Below are 17,110 nucleotides of genomic sequence, written 5' to 3'. Positions count from 1 at the left end.
CACATAGAGCCGTGCCCCCTGCTCTCTCCTCATTGGCTCACTGGCTGTGATCAGCAGCCAATAAGGGGAGGGAGAGTCCCGGGATGGCCAAGGTTACCGTGAATATCGCTGGATTGGAGGAAGCTCAGGTAGGGATTGGGGGGCTGAGGGGGTCGCTGCACACAGAATAAAAAAAAAAACCTTCAGACTTTAGAGCCACTTTAAGAACACACTTGTTTGCATTACATTTTATTTTTAGTTAAATAATAATGTTATTTATGTTTTTATGTTGTTGTTGTTGGTTTTTTTTTTTATGTCGGGAAGCTGGTCCACATGGACCACAGTAACAAAATTATCATAATCAAAGATAACATGAACGCTAGTGAAATATATATGCATGAATAATACAACAGTGGCATTAGTGGTATATAATAATACAACCCCGTCCTGACTAGACATTACCACATAGACAAAGCCGGTGCAGTAGTACCCCTGAGCAAATCTCTGCGTGGGGACACTCCATGTGGTTGTCCCGTGTGGTTGAAAGGGATAGACCAGAATACTGTAGCCCTGCGGTCCAGTCCCCCTTTTATTTTTCATAGTTTTTTGACCAGAAACGGAGGATAAAAACAATTAGGCAGTGCCCTAAGGTAGAAAAAGAAGTGGGAGAGTGATATGGGGGGGAGGGGTTGTGTAGGGGGAGGGGGGGACTTACGGATGTAACGAGACCCCTGCTCGCTTGCTTCCGCTCTCCCGACACTCCTCTGCTACTATTGAGTCAGCTTGCAGATTGCAACGTCTGATGGTTCGGTCATCCAAGGCTCTGGGATCCGAACTACAGCTATGTGCCGTTCGGGATCCATTAGAACAAAACACCAGGCAGGCTGTATGTAAGTTCAAACAGGAAGACCTTTATTGGAAGTACACAACACACTTTTAAACAGAATTTGGAACATCCCGCCCCCAACAATCGCTTTCCTATTGGTCAATTGTAAAGTACACCGAGTTCTCCTTCAGGTCCTCATAACCATGCAAATGAGGACTTGAACATGAGTCAGCAGGGATTGGTCCGATAGCTTGAATGGAGGGACTGTTATGTGTATTGAGACAGAAGCCCCAGGGGGCCATCAATGGGCACAATAGCCAGACACAGAACAATGGAGCCGTCTGGCCTTAAGACAGAACAGAAGACCCCCCACTGTGTAACAGATTTCAAAGAGATACCATTCAGCATTCCAAGGTCCATGACATTACTTCACCTGGGAAACAGTCCAACAGCCACAGTGGGACCCCGAACGGGTCAACTCGAGGATGTTGGAAAAGTAGTCTTAAGGTTCCAGGTCTGTCTGTTTGCCGGGATAACCCATCAGCATTGCCATCTGGCTTACCAGGTCGGTAGCTGATGGTAAAGGTGAATAATGGAATTCAGTTCTGGAACAGTCACTTGCTTTGCTCTCTCAATGGCTCCCAAAACCTGTTGTTGATGCTCTTGGGAGAGATAGGGCACAACCTGCGCGCAAATCCCATTTAACATTTTAAAAATTTCAGCCTGTTTGTGCATTTCAATGTTCAAGCCACGGGACATCTCATAATACATGACGTAGTGTCGTTGCATCTCCGATTTCTCACTGGCCAACTTGTCACATTCCCATTTTAGACTGTGATATTGTGCCGGATCTACGGTACATGTCGGGGAAGGTAGTCTTACCCGGGTCTCCATAGGAGTGGAGTTGCCTTGAAGTTGGCCGTGACGACATGGACACTTACCTGCTAAGTGTTGTTGCCTAACTGTATATCATGGGTATCAAAGTCAAAGTAGAGGGTTATTGAATGCGAGCAGGATGTAATCAAGCATTCAGGTTATCGGACCTTCTCCCTTCATCGGAATATTTAAATAAATTCCAAAGTTGACAAGTTTTGGAGTATATCTTCTGTCTGTTTTGGCTAGTTAGGATAAGGTCCTCCATCCTACCAATGTCTACTTTTTTGAGCCACGAGGCAATGGTCGGTGGGTTAGGAGATTTCCAGGACAGTGGGATACAGGCTTTTGCTGCATCCAGTAGGTGGCGTATAACCGATTTTTTTGTAGACGCCGAGCCGGTGTGTCATTTGTGTGTAAAAGGAAGTATGTCGGATCATTCGGGACATTGTGTTCCGTAAATTTTGGAGCTACCCTGTGGACCTCTCCCCAGAAACTTTGAAGGCGAGGACAGGACCAAAAGACAGGTAAAAGGGTGCTTTTTTTCCCTTGGGCATCGCCAGCAAAAGTCTGGTGTTGCTGGGAAAAAGTTATGCAGTAGGGCAGGTCCTTCTATACCAGCGTGTGAGGAGCTTGTAGTTTGTCTCCTGAATTTTGGTGCATAGGGAGGACATGTGCGTGAACCAGAGTATGTTTTGTTTTTGGGTGGTGGTAAATTGACAATTCAGGTCTTTTTTCCATTTGATAAGCCTTGGGAGTTGATAGTCCCCAGATCAAGGTGTAATGAGCATGTCGTAAGTTAGGGAAAGTGTGTGTAGCAGCACTCCTGTTTCCGTACAGAGTTCCTCAAATGTTGTGAGGGGCTGGTTTGTATCATTGGGAGGTGGTAGGCTGGCAAGAAAATGGCTAAGCTGTAGAGCTCTCACAAAGTCCAGTCTGTACAAGCCCCCAGCATCCGAGAGCTTCACTACTGTTTTGCATCTACCCATAGTGCTGAAGTGAGATGCTTGGTGCATGCCCGCCTCGCTTTGGTCTCCGAAGGGTTTGTCCCTCATGCCCGGTTCGAATTAAGGATTACCAATTATGGATCTCAACGTAGAGTTGCGGGTAGAGTGAGAGGAGTGGGTTATCGGGTGTGCACATATTTTAAAGGTGTTGCCGATCAGTGGATGTTGTTTGAGGCTAAGTGGTAGAATCAGTGGCGCCACCAAAGCAATCCTCGCCGACCCCCCACCCGCTAAATTATGGGGAGAATCTATGGAGCTCAGTCATGGGTAGAACACCAGGGGGGGCACTCACAGTGGATTCGATGGAGAGTGAAAATCGGGGATGGATGGCCCAGGGTGGTGTATCCCCTGAGGCGGCCTGGTGTCGCCGCCTGCTCCTCTGCTGGCGGGGAGGCATAGGGCCGCAGAAGGTGGATATGTCTTATCTGCCCGCTACACGTGGGAGAATCTGCAGCCAGTCCGGTACCGGAATCGGGTCTGTTTCAATGTAGCGGAAGAGTGCCGGTAGATCTGCAGTGTACTGTAAAGTGAAGGCGCTTGAGTGTTTGTGGAATGCCACCGCGAAGGGGTACCCCCAGTGGTATGTGAGATCCTTCTGCTTGGCCAGTTCCAGGAGGGGCCGCAGGATGGCCCTGCGTCTTAGTGTCGCCCTGGACAGGTCCGGAAGGATCCTGATTTGGGAGCCTTCTGCTTCTACATCCCCACGGTCCCGAGCACGGCGCAGGATGATTTCCTTCTGGGTGTATCGGTGCAGTAGGCAGACTACATTGCGTGGCCTGCTCGGACCCGTGCCTCTTGGGCCTAGGGCCCTGTGCACCCTGTCCAGCATGACGTCGGCATCCGGGTCCTCCAGGACAGTGCGGAAGATGCCTTTCACTGTCTCCCCCAGGTTTCCCGTGTTGGTGTCCTCCGGGATACCTCGGAGCTGCAGATTGTTGCGGCAGCTCCGATCCTCGATATCTTCAAGGTGGAGCTGAAGTGCCATGACCGTGTCGCAATGCTAGTCACGGGATTGCTCCAGTGCCAACATCCGGCCTTCCAACGATGTGACCGATGCCTCTCTCGTGGACATCCGGTCTGCTATAGCATAGATCCCTCACCTCCTGTATGTCCTGTCTATGGGTTTTAAATGGAGGATGAGGGTTTCAATGTCGGTCCAGGTGGAAAGGGCTGCAATGTCGGACCAGGTGGAGAGGGCTTGCATTAGTGCCCTAATGTCCTGGTCAAGCACGTTGACATCTGAAAGCTGGTGGGAGGACATCGTGTCTGGTTGCCGTTCCTTTGGTGCAGGCAGGGAGCGTACGGGTGAGGTACTAGTTGAAGGAGAACCAGCGTCCTGGAGTTGGGCCTTCTGTGCTGCTCCACGTGTGTGGCCTCTTGGCGCTGCCACCTTGACTCCGAGGGAGATCTCCTGGAGGAGTTTCAAATAACGGTGGATTTTGCTAACGAGAGTCCCCCTCGTTGCTGCTCTTGTCTTGTACTTTTTGGCTGAGTTCATACCGAGTTTAAGTCATCTTTTTGCCGGTAAGTGAGGGTTGAAGCCGGGAGCTCTGGAAAGAAGTGGCTTCACTCAGCCATGTCCAGGCCATGCCCCCCCCCCCCCACGTTTTATGTTGTTTAAACTCCTGGCAGTTTGAGAATATGGGTCCTAGTTGAACATTTTGTGACTTTACTGTTATTGAGGAACTGGATGTCCTATTATACCTTGCTAGACAAATTTTGTTGCCTGCTTGTGAAAACATGTCAAATGCAATTGCTGACTGAAAATGTAGTACTTACCTTGATCAGATTTGCGCCAAGTTCGAGTTGTAGTAAATTTAGAAGGTAAATTTGGAAATTGTAGCCTACATATTTCTCCCAGTGCATGTTGTTATGCTAAGATGGGAATAAGGCACTGTTAGGTGGTCAGTCTGCACTAATACTAGTAATACAGTGTGTATTTACTATTATCAGTGGCAACAGTACAGTACAGGTATACAGATTTGTCACCCCTGATTATAGCAGCTGAATCTTCAACAGATTTAGCCTTATTCAACTGCATCATACAGGGGACTAATGTAACTACAGGCGGTCCCCTAGTTACAAACACCCGACTTACAAACGACTCCTACTTACATACAGAGGGAGACAGCAGTGAGTGGAAATCTGCCCCTAGGAAGCGAAATTCACTCCTGTTAGAGTTACTATGGGAAAAAGATACCTCCACTGATGCTTTATCACCAAGGCTTGTTTCCACAACAACCCAACATTTTCTAAATCCAGTTTTAATGGGGACAGAAAGTGAGGTGAAATCTTCTGAACAGGGGCACAGACAGCAAAACAAATCTTACAGGGGTGTTGACCCTTCCCTATGCTATCCAAAAAGCTTAAATAGTTTTTTTGGCTAGAACTACACTTAAAAATTTACCTGTTCCGACTTACAAACAAATTCAACTTAAGAACAAACCTACAGACCCTATTTTGTTTGTAACCCAGGGACCGCCTGTATACATATACCATATCTTTGTAATCCATCTGGAAACAGACACCACTACTCCAATGTTCTCCGTTAGCTTTGGGGTACTGTAACGAGCGGCTGGCCTGCTTCATTCTGAACACTGTAGATCGGCTGCTTGGCACAGGTGCCATTTAGAGATCGCATTGTATTTTCTTACTAAATGCAGAGCATTATCTGATTGGACAAAGTTCAAGGGCCAGGCCAGTGAGATTCTGTAAGATTCCTGGTATGAACCTGTATGTGCACTGTAATTTGCATATGCAGCAGTTTGTTTTATTTATTTTTTTAGCAGAAAGGTATGCAGAGTCTTTTAGAATTAAAAAAAAAACACCCTGCAGTGCTAATAAGTAACCCCAAAATGACCAAGGAGATCTACCTAAAAAACATGGAGGAGATCAAAAATCACCAGGGTTTGGTTTTTTGTTAACTAACGAGCCCCCTATAAAAAAAAAAGAGGATGACATAATGAAAATGTAGAAAAATGAAATAAAACAAATGGCACTGTAGAAAAATAAACTTGGCCTACCTTTTTTAAAAGTTTACTTCAGTGAGAAAATCTGTATTCACTGCCCAACTTTTTTTATGTTTAAAGTTTAATTGGTCACCCCACAAGTCTGATACAGGAGCCCATCTTAAAGGCAGAACAAGTGTTACTGTAGGCTGACTTGTCCGACTAGTTCCTGGCCTGGCTGACCTCAATGCTAGCCTGGTTGTAGTATGTAGTGCAGAGGTTGGCAGGATGGAGGGCAGAGGTTGGCAGGATGTAGGTTATATAAAGGTTAGTGTATGTGGGCAGTGATATGCTTGTACAGAGGGGTCACAGCAGGGCAGAAACTTCCTTCACATGGTGTGCTGATCCCTGTTGACCCTCCTTTTTTTTGTCCATCTCATGTTATGTCACATAAAAGCACCTGGGATGGATGTCCGAGGAGGGCTGGTGGGTATTAGCACAACAGAGTTGATGTGTTTCTTCCCTGCACCACTCTGTATATTTGGGAGAAGCAGTTGAGACCGGTGTTGGCAAGGCAGGGATGCGATCTATCTGTCACCTGGCCATGATCAATGGGTAGATCGTGATTGACAGGTTGCCGACCCCGGCTGTAAACCAACTGTTGGTACGAGTCCTGGTTAACGTTGCTGTAATTTTACGAACTGTTACTTTTTTTCAGGACATTCACAAGGACCAACCATATTATGACATTCCAGATGCCCCATACAGGATAACAGTTCCTGATACATATGAAGCTAGAGAGGTAAGAACAGAGCTCCAATAATTTCTGAGTTTTGTGCTTGTCACCTTTTTGACTCATTTGGTAAGGGCGCATTCTATCTATAAAGTATAACTGTCTCCTATTTATACCTAATGTAGTGTCATTTGTAGAATATACATTATTAATTTGTTATTTTTTTCATAGAGCATTGTAAAGGACTTTGCTGCTCGGTGTGGAATGATCCTTCAAGAAGCAATGAAGTGGGCACCATCTGTGACCAAATCCCATCTGCAGGTATTATGCAGACATTGTGTAGTGTTTCAGTGGTCATCCTCTCCAACCACCTTGTGTAGTGTTCAAGTGGTAAACATTATGCAGGGATCATAGCTCTGCATTGGATGTGAGCATCCTAAGGGATAGGTCACTGCCAGAATGTAGGGGAGCACCCACCATCTGCAGGTGAGCAAAGTTTCAGTTGAAGGATAAGTTCACCTTTCATAACATGTTACACCCATATTCAGGGTGTTGCATGTAACATGTTATGAATGCACCGGCCCCCGCACCCCCCACCCCCGCTGTAAAAGCAGACCGGGGATCTTCTCCTAGCCACGTCACTTATTCGCAGTCCTCCGTGAATGGAAAACTACAAGTTACGGCAGCCTTTGCGACTGTTGACTGATAGTTTTCAATGAATTACGCGCCGTGGTAGTTCATTGAGTCTTACTGTCAGAATGTATTGGCTTCCTCATACGAGGTATGAGCAAGCCAATACACTAACAGATCTGCAGGTGACCTGCATGGCACCAGCAATCTGCTGATTGCTGGTGCAATGCTTTAAAGGCTTCTGCAACAAAAAATAAGTGCACATTTTTTACCCGCAACAAAATGTGAATTTATTTTTATTTTTTTTAAAGGGATTTTATACTTTTAGTGAAATTGCTTTTACCATCAAAGGAAGCTTCACTGCAAGGAAGAGTTTTACTTTTCCTAGAGTTAGGCTTTAAAAAAAATCAACTTGATAAATAAAAAAATAAAAAAATCTAAAACAAAAACTTTTTAGAAAATGATTGTGAAAATAATAAAAAAAAATTTAAGGGAACATTTTAGCAAAGCTGGTGGCAGCTATATGCTTCTGTTATGTCACCTCTGTAGTTAACTTTTCTTTACCAGACCGCTACGTTGGTTTGATCTGTACAATTAAGCTTCATGTGCATTGCCAGAATTAATTACATGTAGTTTAGTTTACCTTAGAGTTTAATCTTTATTAACCAAAATAAAAGCTTATGTTATGGGATAATACCGGAATATTGTGTTCAGAACACTAGAATGTGGGCATATACAGTATGCTGTTTTGACAAATACAAATCAAGCTGCTTCTTCTTATATTCATGCTGTATTTTCTTAGAAGTTTGATGTATGCTAATTATAAATGCAGCTATGATGAATGGCCGATTTTGTTGTAATAACAAACTTTATTTATATTTGACTTTCAGGAATACTTGAACAAGCACCAGAACTGGATGTCTGGCCTGTCTCAGCACACGGGGCTTGCTATGGCTACCGAGAGCATACTGCACTTTGCTGGCTACAACAAGCAGAACACGACATTAGGGGTAACTAGCATGCTTTTTTTTTTTATTTTTATTATTAATAATCACCTGTGTTTAATAAGGGCAACTAAAGTGAGTTTGTGCATATGAACTGATGTAACTGCAATATTATGTGCTTGCTAGAACATATAATGCCACCAACTACGTTGGATGTATACTGTGGGTATTTTTTGCATGCTGTAAGTTTACGTGGGACTGTAAATCGTTCCAAGATGAAAAAAATAAAAAGCTGATATGCAAATTTTCTGCATGGTACCTTTATATTCATTGATCATATTTACAACTGTTACTAATTTTAAATGTACTGTATGTCAGTTACTCATTGGGATATTTGCTAGTTTATGTAGACTCTGCTACCTTATAAAATCTTGTGTACTTCTTTACCTTTTCTGTTGCCCACATTACTCAACACTGCTATGTTGCAGAGAACTGATCCCCCTAAAGTCCACTGGAAAACCATTTCCAGAAGTGTCAACGTAGTCCATCACAGCTCTCACTAGTTCCTCCAGGTCCATTACAGGAGAAATTAATGATGTCAAGGTCAGCAGGAGGAGCCAGTGAGAGCTATGGGGGATAATGGACATTGACGCTACTGCAACTGTCTTTTTCAGCTGAATACTGGGAACTAATCCTCTCAAATGGAGCCGTTTTGTGGTGTGGACAGCAGGAAAAGTAAATATGTGTACTGTACTCTTCTTTCCAGGTGATTTGAATAAACGTTTTAACAGTGTAACATGGTCTCTTCAATATGTACAGTAGTCTAAACATGCAATGTTTTATATTATCGTTCTTTTAAAAAAAGAAACATTGTTGCATTTTTGTGCATTTTAGGATTCACAATTGATGGATCATGACGGCATAATCCCCCAGTTTTTGCACAATTTATCCCATACCATTGTGCTTTATTTGTATTATTTTTTTTATATGATTATTTAGAATTATTTAGAGGTATTTTCTTTTTAAGATTGTTAAAAATGGGAGGTAATTTATCCCCCAACAGTTTTTGGTTGCATATAGATTATTAAGGGAAATGATAGATACACGTTAGTTTGCTGTAAATACACTGCAGATATTATGTGTCTGTGGGACATAGTAACCAGTACTACACGCCAAATTTAACTTTAACTGCAATCAGCTTGTGGGCAGAAAAGAGGGTCTCATGGAGAAATCCATTAGTAAATGTATTGATTTTCAATGCTACTGAAGAAGTCCATTGTTTGTGGTTTAGGGATTCTCAGACTATCTGTTCCCAGTAACCCTAAAGTGTGGGACATGCCCATAAAAGGTGATAAAGTATGCCTGAAGCACTTGAGCATTTAGAGCTGGTTCACACAGGGGCGGCACGACTTTGGGGGCGACTCGGCAAGGCGATCTCAAGACGACTTCAGAGGTGACTTGAAAAATTACTTCTGTATTGAAGTCAATGCAAGTCGCCCCCAAAGTCGTACAGGAACCTTTTTCTGAGTCAGAGCGACTTGAGTCGCTCCTATTAGAACAGTTCCATTGAATAGAGCGGAGCACGACTTGTCAGGCGGGTGAGTCGCCTGACGAGTCGCCCCCTGTGTGAACCGGCTCTTAGGGCATAATGAGCTATTGTTAGGCCAAAATTTAGAGTTTGAGCAGTGTTAGTTGGATCTTTGTAAAATGTTCAAATGAACAAGTCTTTCAACTTGTTTGTGGGAAACTAACAAGCATCCAATACCTCGCTCCACCTATTCTCACCCAGACTCCCCAAGTCTGCCTTCCAGTGCATTCTAGGCTAATAATCCAAAGTAGTGGCTGATGTAGTAATGAGCATTGAATAAAATGTGGAGATCAGTTTTGTGGCGGTATTGCTGTAAACTATGTCTAGTCAGGGTAAAGGTCCAGGTACAGCAATACCCATAGGAAATTGAGTTCTTAGCGCATAACCTGGAACAGATCTTCTGCTTACCCAAATCTTTGCTGGAGATGGTGCGCACTTGTCCTTGCTAATGCCCAATTCCCCCACCATTAATCATAGAGTCAGTCATCAAGCATTTGATCATGTCGGGGGTTCTGCTTGATGACAGCCAACCCGAACGTGACTTATCCTTATTTGTTTTCTTCCCATCCGACAGTGTTTGAATCGGTCATAAACACATTTTCTGCTCATGGCTTCCAAATCCCGTACACTTGCACCAATTTATAGCAGAACTTGATGTTTACTTGTTGCTCCTTTGTACTGTTACCCTACCTCTCACATTGACTACATTCGACTGAGCAGGTTTACCTTGACGGGCACATGTACTCCACGCTAGGTGGTGCTTCTCAACGTGTCTCTGGATAACCATGTGCATGTGGGTGCACTTTGCCCATGTTACAATTGAGATATCGAACCATTCACCAAACCTTTTAGACACATATGTCCTAATACCTGTCACGCAGCATTATCCTCAATTCACATAGCAGGTTGGGTGTTGTCCTGCTACATCCCTAAGCTCAGTTATTACAGCCTGTGTGGGTCCTACTATGCCATCTTGGTCCACCAAGATGTCATCATGAGCTGGCCATCTGTTCAGTTAGCTGTAAACAGCATAAAAATAACCTTTAGAATGTGGCCATAACACAGATTATTACAAGACGTCCCAAAGATGCATCTTGTAGAGCAAGAATGCAGAAAAAGTATGTATTGGTGTCAGCATATATTATGCTTCGGCTACAAGATTTAGCACTACCTGATGATTTTCTATTTATTTTTATATCCCAGAAGAGTTTTTTAGATTTGAAATAGGCATAATGTAACAACATCAATGTACAAGGACATGCACTTGTATTGACAAGTTCTCTGCAATAAATCATACACAGAAGAAATGTATTACATAGACGATTGGAGAAAGAAAAGAAAAAAGGAGGGTGCACCGACCTAGTGCATTACCACTTAAAAGTTTTATTAAAAATAGAATAAAAGCAATAATCCTACTCACAAAGGGAGCTTAGGTAAGCACTTTTCTGACAGTTGAACTTGGTCTCTTGGCACCTGCCAGCAGGACTTGATGACAAGGAGGATCGGTTGATACCTCCAACGTCTGAATGGCCGACGCATTTCTGAGGTGCACCCCTTTCTTCAGAGCCCAGATGGTCTATTTGATATTCTGCAAAGTGCAAAACGCACAAAAAAATAGCATAGGTGTTATCCTGGGGTAAAGGCATGAGAGCCATTGTTCAGGATCAAGTAAGAGCTGTGTCTCATGGACAGCAAGTAGAAGATTCTGCCCAACACGTGCCCAAAATTTTTCAGGCAATCTCTATGGTTTTAGACCTGATTTTATTTTTCCTTTTTATTCTAAGTTGCGGTAATTTGTGAAAAGGCCTGCTAGCTAAAATAACAGTTAATAACGGCTATTTCTGCTATTTGTCCATACATTATACATGTACAGTATATGTTTAATAATGTCCATATTGACAGTATTTCTCTTATAATGGACACACAAGATTCTTGTTTGCTGAAGCATTTTCTGTTAAGTGCTTTGTTACGTGCTGGCATGCTTACTTATTATTCACGTGTGTGTTTTTAATTTATTCACCATTGTGTCACATCACCATTGTTAACACCGTTGCCTTCTTTTCCATTGTGTGCACCAATGATGCGGTCTCATTACCTGTGTTCCCGTTGTCCCTGCCATGCATTGTCTGTTGTTGCCCTCCCCTCCAGTCTCCAGCTTCCCCTTTCCAGGTTTGTTCTAACACTCACCATTTGCCACACTATCTTCCTTCCTGTTTCCTGAGCCAGCCTTTTTTTTTTTTCTTCTTTTTCTTCACGTTTTTTTTCCCCCAGTCTTGCTGCTGAAGTCTTAACACATTTGTCTTGGAATGGTGGACAGCATTCTGCTTTACTGAAGTCTGACAGGTGCATGGTCACACTTTGTGGGGGCTCTGGTGGGTGTGTCCTACTAACATTTCTGTCTTCTTGCAGGCCCAGCCAGAGAGCAGATCGTTGGGGGCTGTAAATTGTGCATGATGCACACCACATGCATGTTTTTAGACAAACTAGGGAGCTGGTTCTGTAATATAAATATTACAAAAAACAAAAAAATAACCTTGTAGTTTAGAGTCATAAATTGATCTTAAAATTACATCTGTCATCTGCCATTATGGTAGACACTGCAGGAATTATTATTGTTTGCTGACAGAGTTACATTGCTACCAGCTTTGCATTTATGGGCAACACACTACTCTAACCTATTTTTTCTTTGAGAGTGTGTCCTAGCCTCCATACTTTAAGATAATGAACATATGGATGATTACCAGGCACTCCTAAATGTATCGAAAAATGAAAAAAGAGGAGCCATCGTTTTTTAATAACCATATTTAAAAACTCGAAACTAGGGTAATAATGCAATAATTTTTTCAGGATGAAATTTTTCATTATGTTGTATTTTCTTAATTTTTTTTTGTAATGTCACTCTTTGCAATAGGCAGATTGTGCTTAATTGATTCATAATTATTGTTCTGAACTTGAGGTAGTGCAATCTCTATACTTGTGACACTGGCAAATATCTGGTTGGAAGATATAACCGATTAGCCCCCTCCGATACTTCTCTCTGCTCACAGCCACTTCTACTTTCCGAAGCTCCGTTTTTTATATTCTCTGCTTGAATACACAGCTGGCATATGATTAATTTCATTGGATGTTATTTGTCACACCTTACAGCCAACTCAGCTAACAGAGCGCCCGGCCTGTGTGAAGAAGGACTACTCCAATTTTATGGCATCTCTTAACCTGCGCAACCGTTACGCTGGAGAGGTAAGCACCTATGGTCCTTTTACAGTATATGAATTTGTATCAAATGAAGTTCCTGGATTTTTCATTTACTGACTTTTCTTTAATATTCTACAATTCATTGACATTAAGGATTCATACACACCTTGGCGTGTTTTTCAGCGTTTTTGTACAATGTTTTTTAAGCATTTTGGAGTGTTTGTATTAGCTATTCGCACCGCACTGATGTGAACTGCACTAATGCAAAACTATGTGTTTTTAATGACTAGCAAATTTGAGAAATCGCAATGGCTCAAATTCGCAATAGAATTTGCAGCAGTGTGAACCGGGCCTTAGAATCATTTCTTCCACATGGTTTTTGAGGAACAATGTTTCTTCAGATGGATTTTATATGCTTTATAGCTAGAACGCTATTGGTGACAAAAGTCCCTTTCTCAGAGGAAGAAGCCAATGAAGCAGATTGTGCAGTGATTTTATTCTCAGGCCGCCTTCTGCAAAGGTCCACCCCCGACTTTCCAGGGTGGGGAGACATTGGTGAACCTTCTATAGTTGGTTACACATTTTGCGTCTCTGGTGTTTAGGTTCAGGACGTGCTTTCTGAGGGTTACAAACTGGAGTTTCGCTCCCTGCCTGCACTTCCACTTCATCCTTTGTGTGTCAGCCCACATTTTAGCAGATCTCATTCAAGCCTTTGTGGGCCTTGTGTACCTAAGTGGCATTTCCCCAGCTTTTGTGGCAGCACGGTTTATAGTTGTTTTTTTAACTTATTCACAATTCCCATACCCAAAGGGAGATCTGTATCATCTTGGATCTCAAAACTTTTTTTTTTTTCTAGTCCAGAAATTACAGAGAGAATCCATACGTTTTGTCTTCATCTCCCTACACCAAGTCAACTTCCTGGCTTCTGTTGACATAAAAGTTGTGTACATGTCCCAATTTTTCAGCACATCAGCATTTTCTTTTGCTTTATTGTGGGGCTCCTACACTACTGGTTTGTGGCCCTATGTTTCAGCCGCTTATCTGCACCGAGGGGGTTCACCAAGGTGCTGGTCCTGGTTTTAATCCTTTTGCAATTTTGTGGGATACTTGGACCTCTTGAATGCAACATCTGGTGCAGCTCTGCATAGAAACCAATTAGCTTCCCAGTTTTTTGTTAAGACCTAATTGAACAAGCTGAAGTTAGAAGCTGATTGGCTAACATGCACAGCTGTGCCAGATTTTGCACTTTACAGTTTTAGTAAATTAACCTCTATGTATCATTTTTATTTGAAAATGGAAATTAATCTGGACTAATAAAGTGGACTTTTGGCGGTACAGGTAATTAATGTAAAAGATCTATAAATATTTATTTGTAAAACGCACATATGAAGGAAATTGTATACACAACTTCTGTAAAAACAGTATGATATCAACATATGATCTCAGTACATATAACATAAGATATTTCAAAAAGCTTATACTTATGCAAATATACTCATAACATGAGAATGTGTAGCATCAGAGGATGTATGTAAACTTTTAGTTCTTGAAACTGAGTTCAATTTGTGAAATGGTAAATCTTGCTTTTACTCTCGACATGTTTCGCGTACAGAATGCTTCATCAGGAGAATAGAGGTCTAATAACAGACATGCATAACACAAACAAAGAACATCAAAAGATGTCAAATTGACTAATTGACATCTTTTGATGATCTTTGTTTGTGTTATGTATGTCTGTTATTAGACCTCTATGCTCCTGATGAAGCATTCTAAACTAAAAGTTTATATACATCCTCTGATGCTACAAGTTCTCATGTTATGAGTATATTTGCATAAGTATAACTTTTTGAAATATCTTGTTATATGTACTGAGATCATATGTTGATATCATACTGTTTTTACAGAAGTTGTGTATACAATTTCCTTCATATGTGCGTTTTACAAATAAATGTTTATAGATCTTTTACATTAATTACCTGTACTGCTAACAGTCCACTTTATTAGTCCAGATTAATTTCCATTTTCATACTATCGGACATTGATACACTAAAATAGTTGCATTCACAGTAATTAGTCGCCCTGTGTTTTATGCACATTCTGGAAAGGTCCATTTAAATATCATTTTTATTTGTTGTATGTTGGCATGTAAAGTAAATCAAAATGTGTTTTTTTGTGGCAGGTTGCTGGCATGATTGAGTATTCTGATGCTACTGGTCGGACATCTGACCTGAATAAACTAATGATGAAACACCTGAATGTTGCTCTGGACTCAGAAAAACCAGAGTTATATACGCAAGTCATGTTCAAGCTGACAGCCTTGCTCATAAGCAGCAAAGGTAGGATATATTTCTGTAGCTTAAACTGCCTTTGAAACAAAACAATGTATGAATGTTATGAATGTTTTTCCCAACAGAATGTGATGCTCAGCTTTTACACCATCTCTGTTGGGCTCCACTTCGCATGTTTACTGACCATGGGATGGATACAGCCATTGCCTGCTGGGAATGGCTTTTGGCAGCCAAGAATGGGATTGAAGTGCCGGTAAGATGTCAAGTACTATCATGTTTACATTGCTGTTTGCCATCACCCTGGAAATAAAAAAAAAAAGAAGAAAAAAAAGCTGTTTGCAATAGTCATTTTCTTGTTCAAAATGTTTTATTGTAGGTATATCAAAAATGTACAACCATACAAACTCGCCTAGTCCGCCCGCGCAGGGGCTACGGCTGGAAACACGGATAACATAAATGTACATACACCGCATAAGCAAAGGAGGAAGGGTCTCCTTCTCAAACAGGCATATCCAACTTAAACAAAATATATATATATTTTGGGGGAAAACCCCATAATTGCCAAGGTGGTCAGGACCATTTTTGTCAGCACCTCCTTAGTGGGCAGTCCTGACACCAATAGGCAGCCATAAAGGGCTGAAAACCCTATCAAAAGAAGAAAACCAGAGCAGAGAACAAAATAGGGGAGAGAGGGAAAAGAAAAGAAGAAAATAAAGAAGAGGGATAGGGACCTGGGGTCGCCCGAGACATCAGTTAAAGCCGACCCACACACGCCAACCATGGTTCCCAGACCTTGAGAAATTTGGCGTGCATGTCGTGGAGAATACTGGACATTTGTTAATTTAGCATAATGCCCGAAAGATGGTCCCTCACTCCTATGAAGGGCACTGTAGGTTTTGTCCAGGCCTGGTGAATCGTCCTTTTGGCTGCTATGAGCAAATAAGATGCCAATTTTTGCCGACGAGTGAATGGGCCCGGAATGGGGCAGTGTAACAAAGCAAATTTAGCATCCTTCCAAGTATTTAAAAAGAACAAGAAATGCTGCAGACCAAAAACTTGAGACCAGAAGCCCACCAGTCCTAGGCAAGTCCACCAGATATATGCAGAGCATCCCCACGATTGCCACAACCCCAAAAGCAATGATCACTATAAGTCGGATTAGTGCTGGCTATACGGGTCGGAACCCAATACCACTGCAACAACACTTTATACATCGCTTCTAAAGTGGCAGTATTAAATGAACATTTAGTCTTGCTCCAATCCGATGGGTCGATCTCAGTACCCAGATCTCACTCCCATTGAGCCACTTTAGGAAAGTGAGGTTAATGATGATTGACCATTCAAAGACGCATAAAGAGCAGAGATAAGACCCAAAGAACCCGGGGGAATGCTGACGGATATGCTCAAAAGTCGCTTTCTGAAACGAATAAGACCAAGTACGTCAGAGAAACCATCTAATGTTGGTGCTGAAGAAAGCGAAAAAACTCTGACTGGGGAGCATCCTAGGATTCATGAAAAGCGCTCCAGGTCGGAGGGGACTGGGCAGTCAAAAAATGGCTTATATGGGTAAACCCATTGGAGGTCCACCAAGCGAACGTCTGGGGCTGGTCCAGATGGGGAGGAAAATAAGGGGTTGTTGGTAATCGGTAACAACGGCAGAAAGGAGGACATGAGAACTTGAGTACCTCACTCAGTCCCATAGCTTCAAACTTTGCTGCATTAATGGGCTCAAGGCCCCAGGATGTAGTTTCTGTGGAAGCCAATAAAGTGCTGGGATTTTAGAAGATGGATGAGATGGGCAATATTACGGACATTGTCACTGGCATGCCTTCTTGAGACAAAACCCATCAGATTCCTGTGTATCAGTTGGCACATTTATTTATTGATGTATATGCTCAAAATCTTCCCTAAGATCTTCAGATCCTCGTTCAGAAGTGAGATGGGCCGGAAGCCCCGAGGTTCACTTGCGTCCTCTGAAGTCTTGGGGATCATCGATATATGTGCCCTAAGGGCATCAGGTGAGGGCATCGATCTGTGTTTCAGATCGTTAAAGTAGTCGGCTAGGTGGGGAGCCAACAGGGTAGTGAACATCTTGTATT

The 17,110-nt window shown here is 42.5% G+C and overlaps 1 protein-coding gene across 2 annotated transcripts in view; it reads left to right on the top strand.

Moving 5' to 3' along the window:
- PI4KA (phosphatidylinositol 4-kinase alpha) overlaps positions 1–17,110 on the top strand; it is a 163,742-nt gene that overhangs the window by 98,976 nt on the left and 47,656 nt on the right. Inside the window, exons 27-33 of one of the 2 annotated variants that reach the window (XM_040348472.1) lie at positions 6,352–6,435; positions 6,598–6,687; positions 7,887–8,006; positions 11,677–11,697; positions 12,676–12,768; positions 14,903–15,059; positions 15,137–15,264. In XM_040348472.1, the coding sequence (XP_040204406.1) occupies positions 6,352–6,435; positions 6,598–6,687; positions 7,887–8,006; positions 11,677–11,697; positions 12,676–12,768; positions 14,903–15,059; positions 15,137–15,264 (693 nt within the window). The remainder of the gene's footprint in view (positions 1–6,351; positions 6,436–6,597; positions 6,688–7,886; positions 8,007–11,676; positions 11,698–12,675; positions 12,769–14,902; positions 15,060–15,136; positions 15,265–17,110) is intronic. The other variant, XM_040348480.1, reaches the window with a different exon arrangement.

This window comes from Rana temporaria, chromosome 1 (assembly GCF_905171775.1).
Source record: "Rana temporaria chromosome 1, aRanTem1.1, whole genome shotgun sequence".
NCBI lineage: Eukaryota > Metazoa > Chordata > Amphibia > Anura > Ranidae > Rana > Rana temporaria.
Note: the sequence above shows the minus strand (reverse complement) of the source record. Positions and strands in the feature narration are given on the sequence as shown.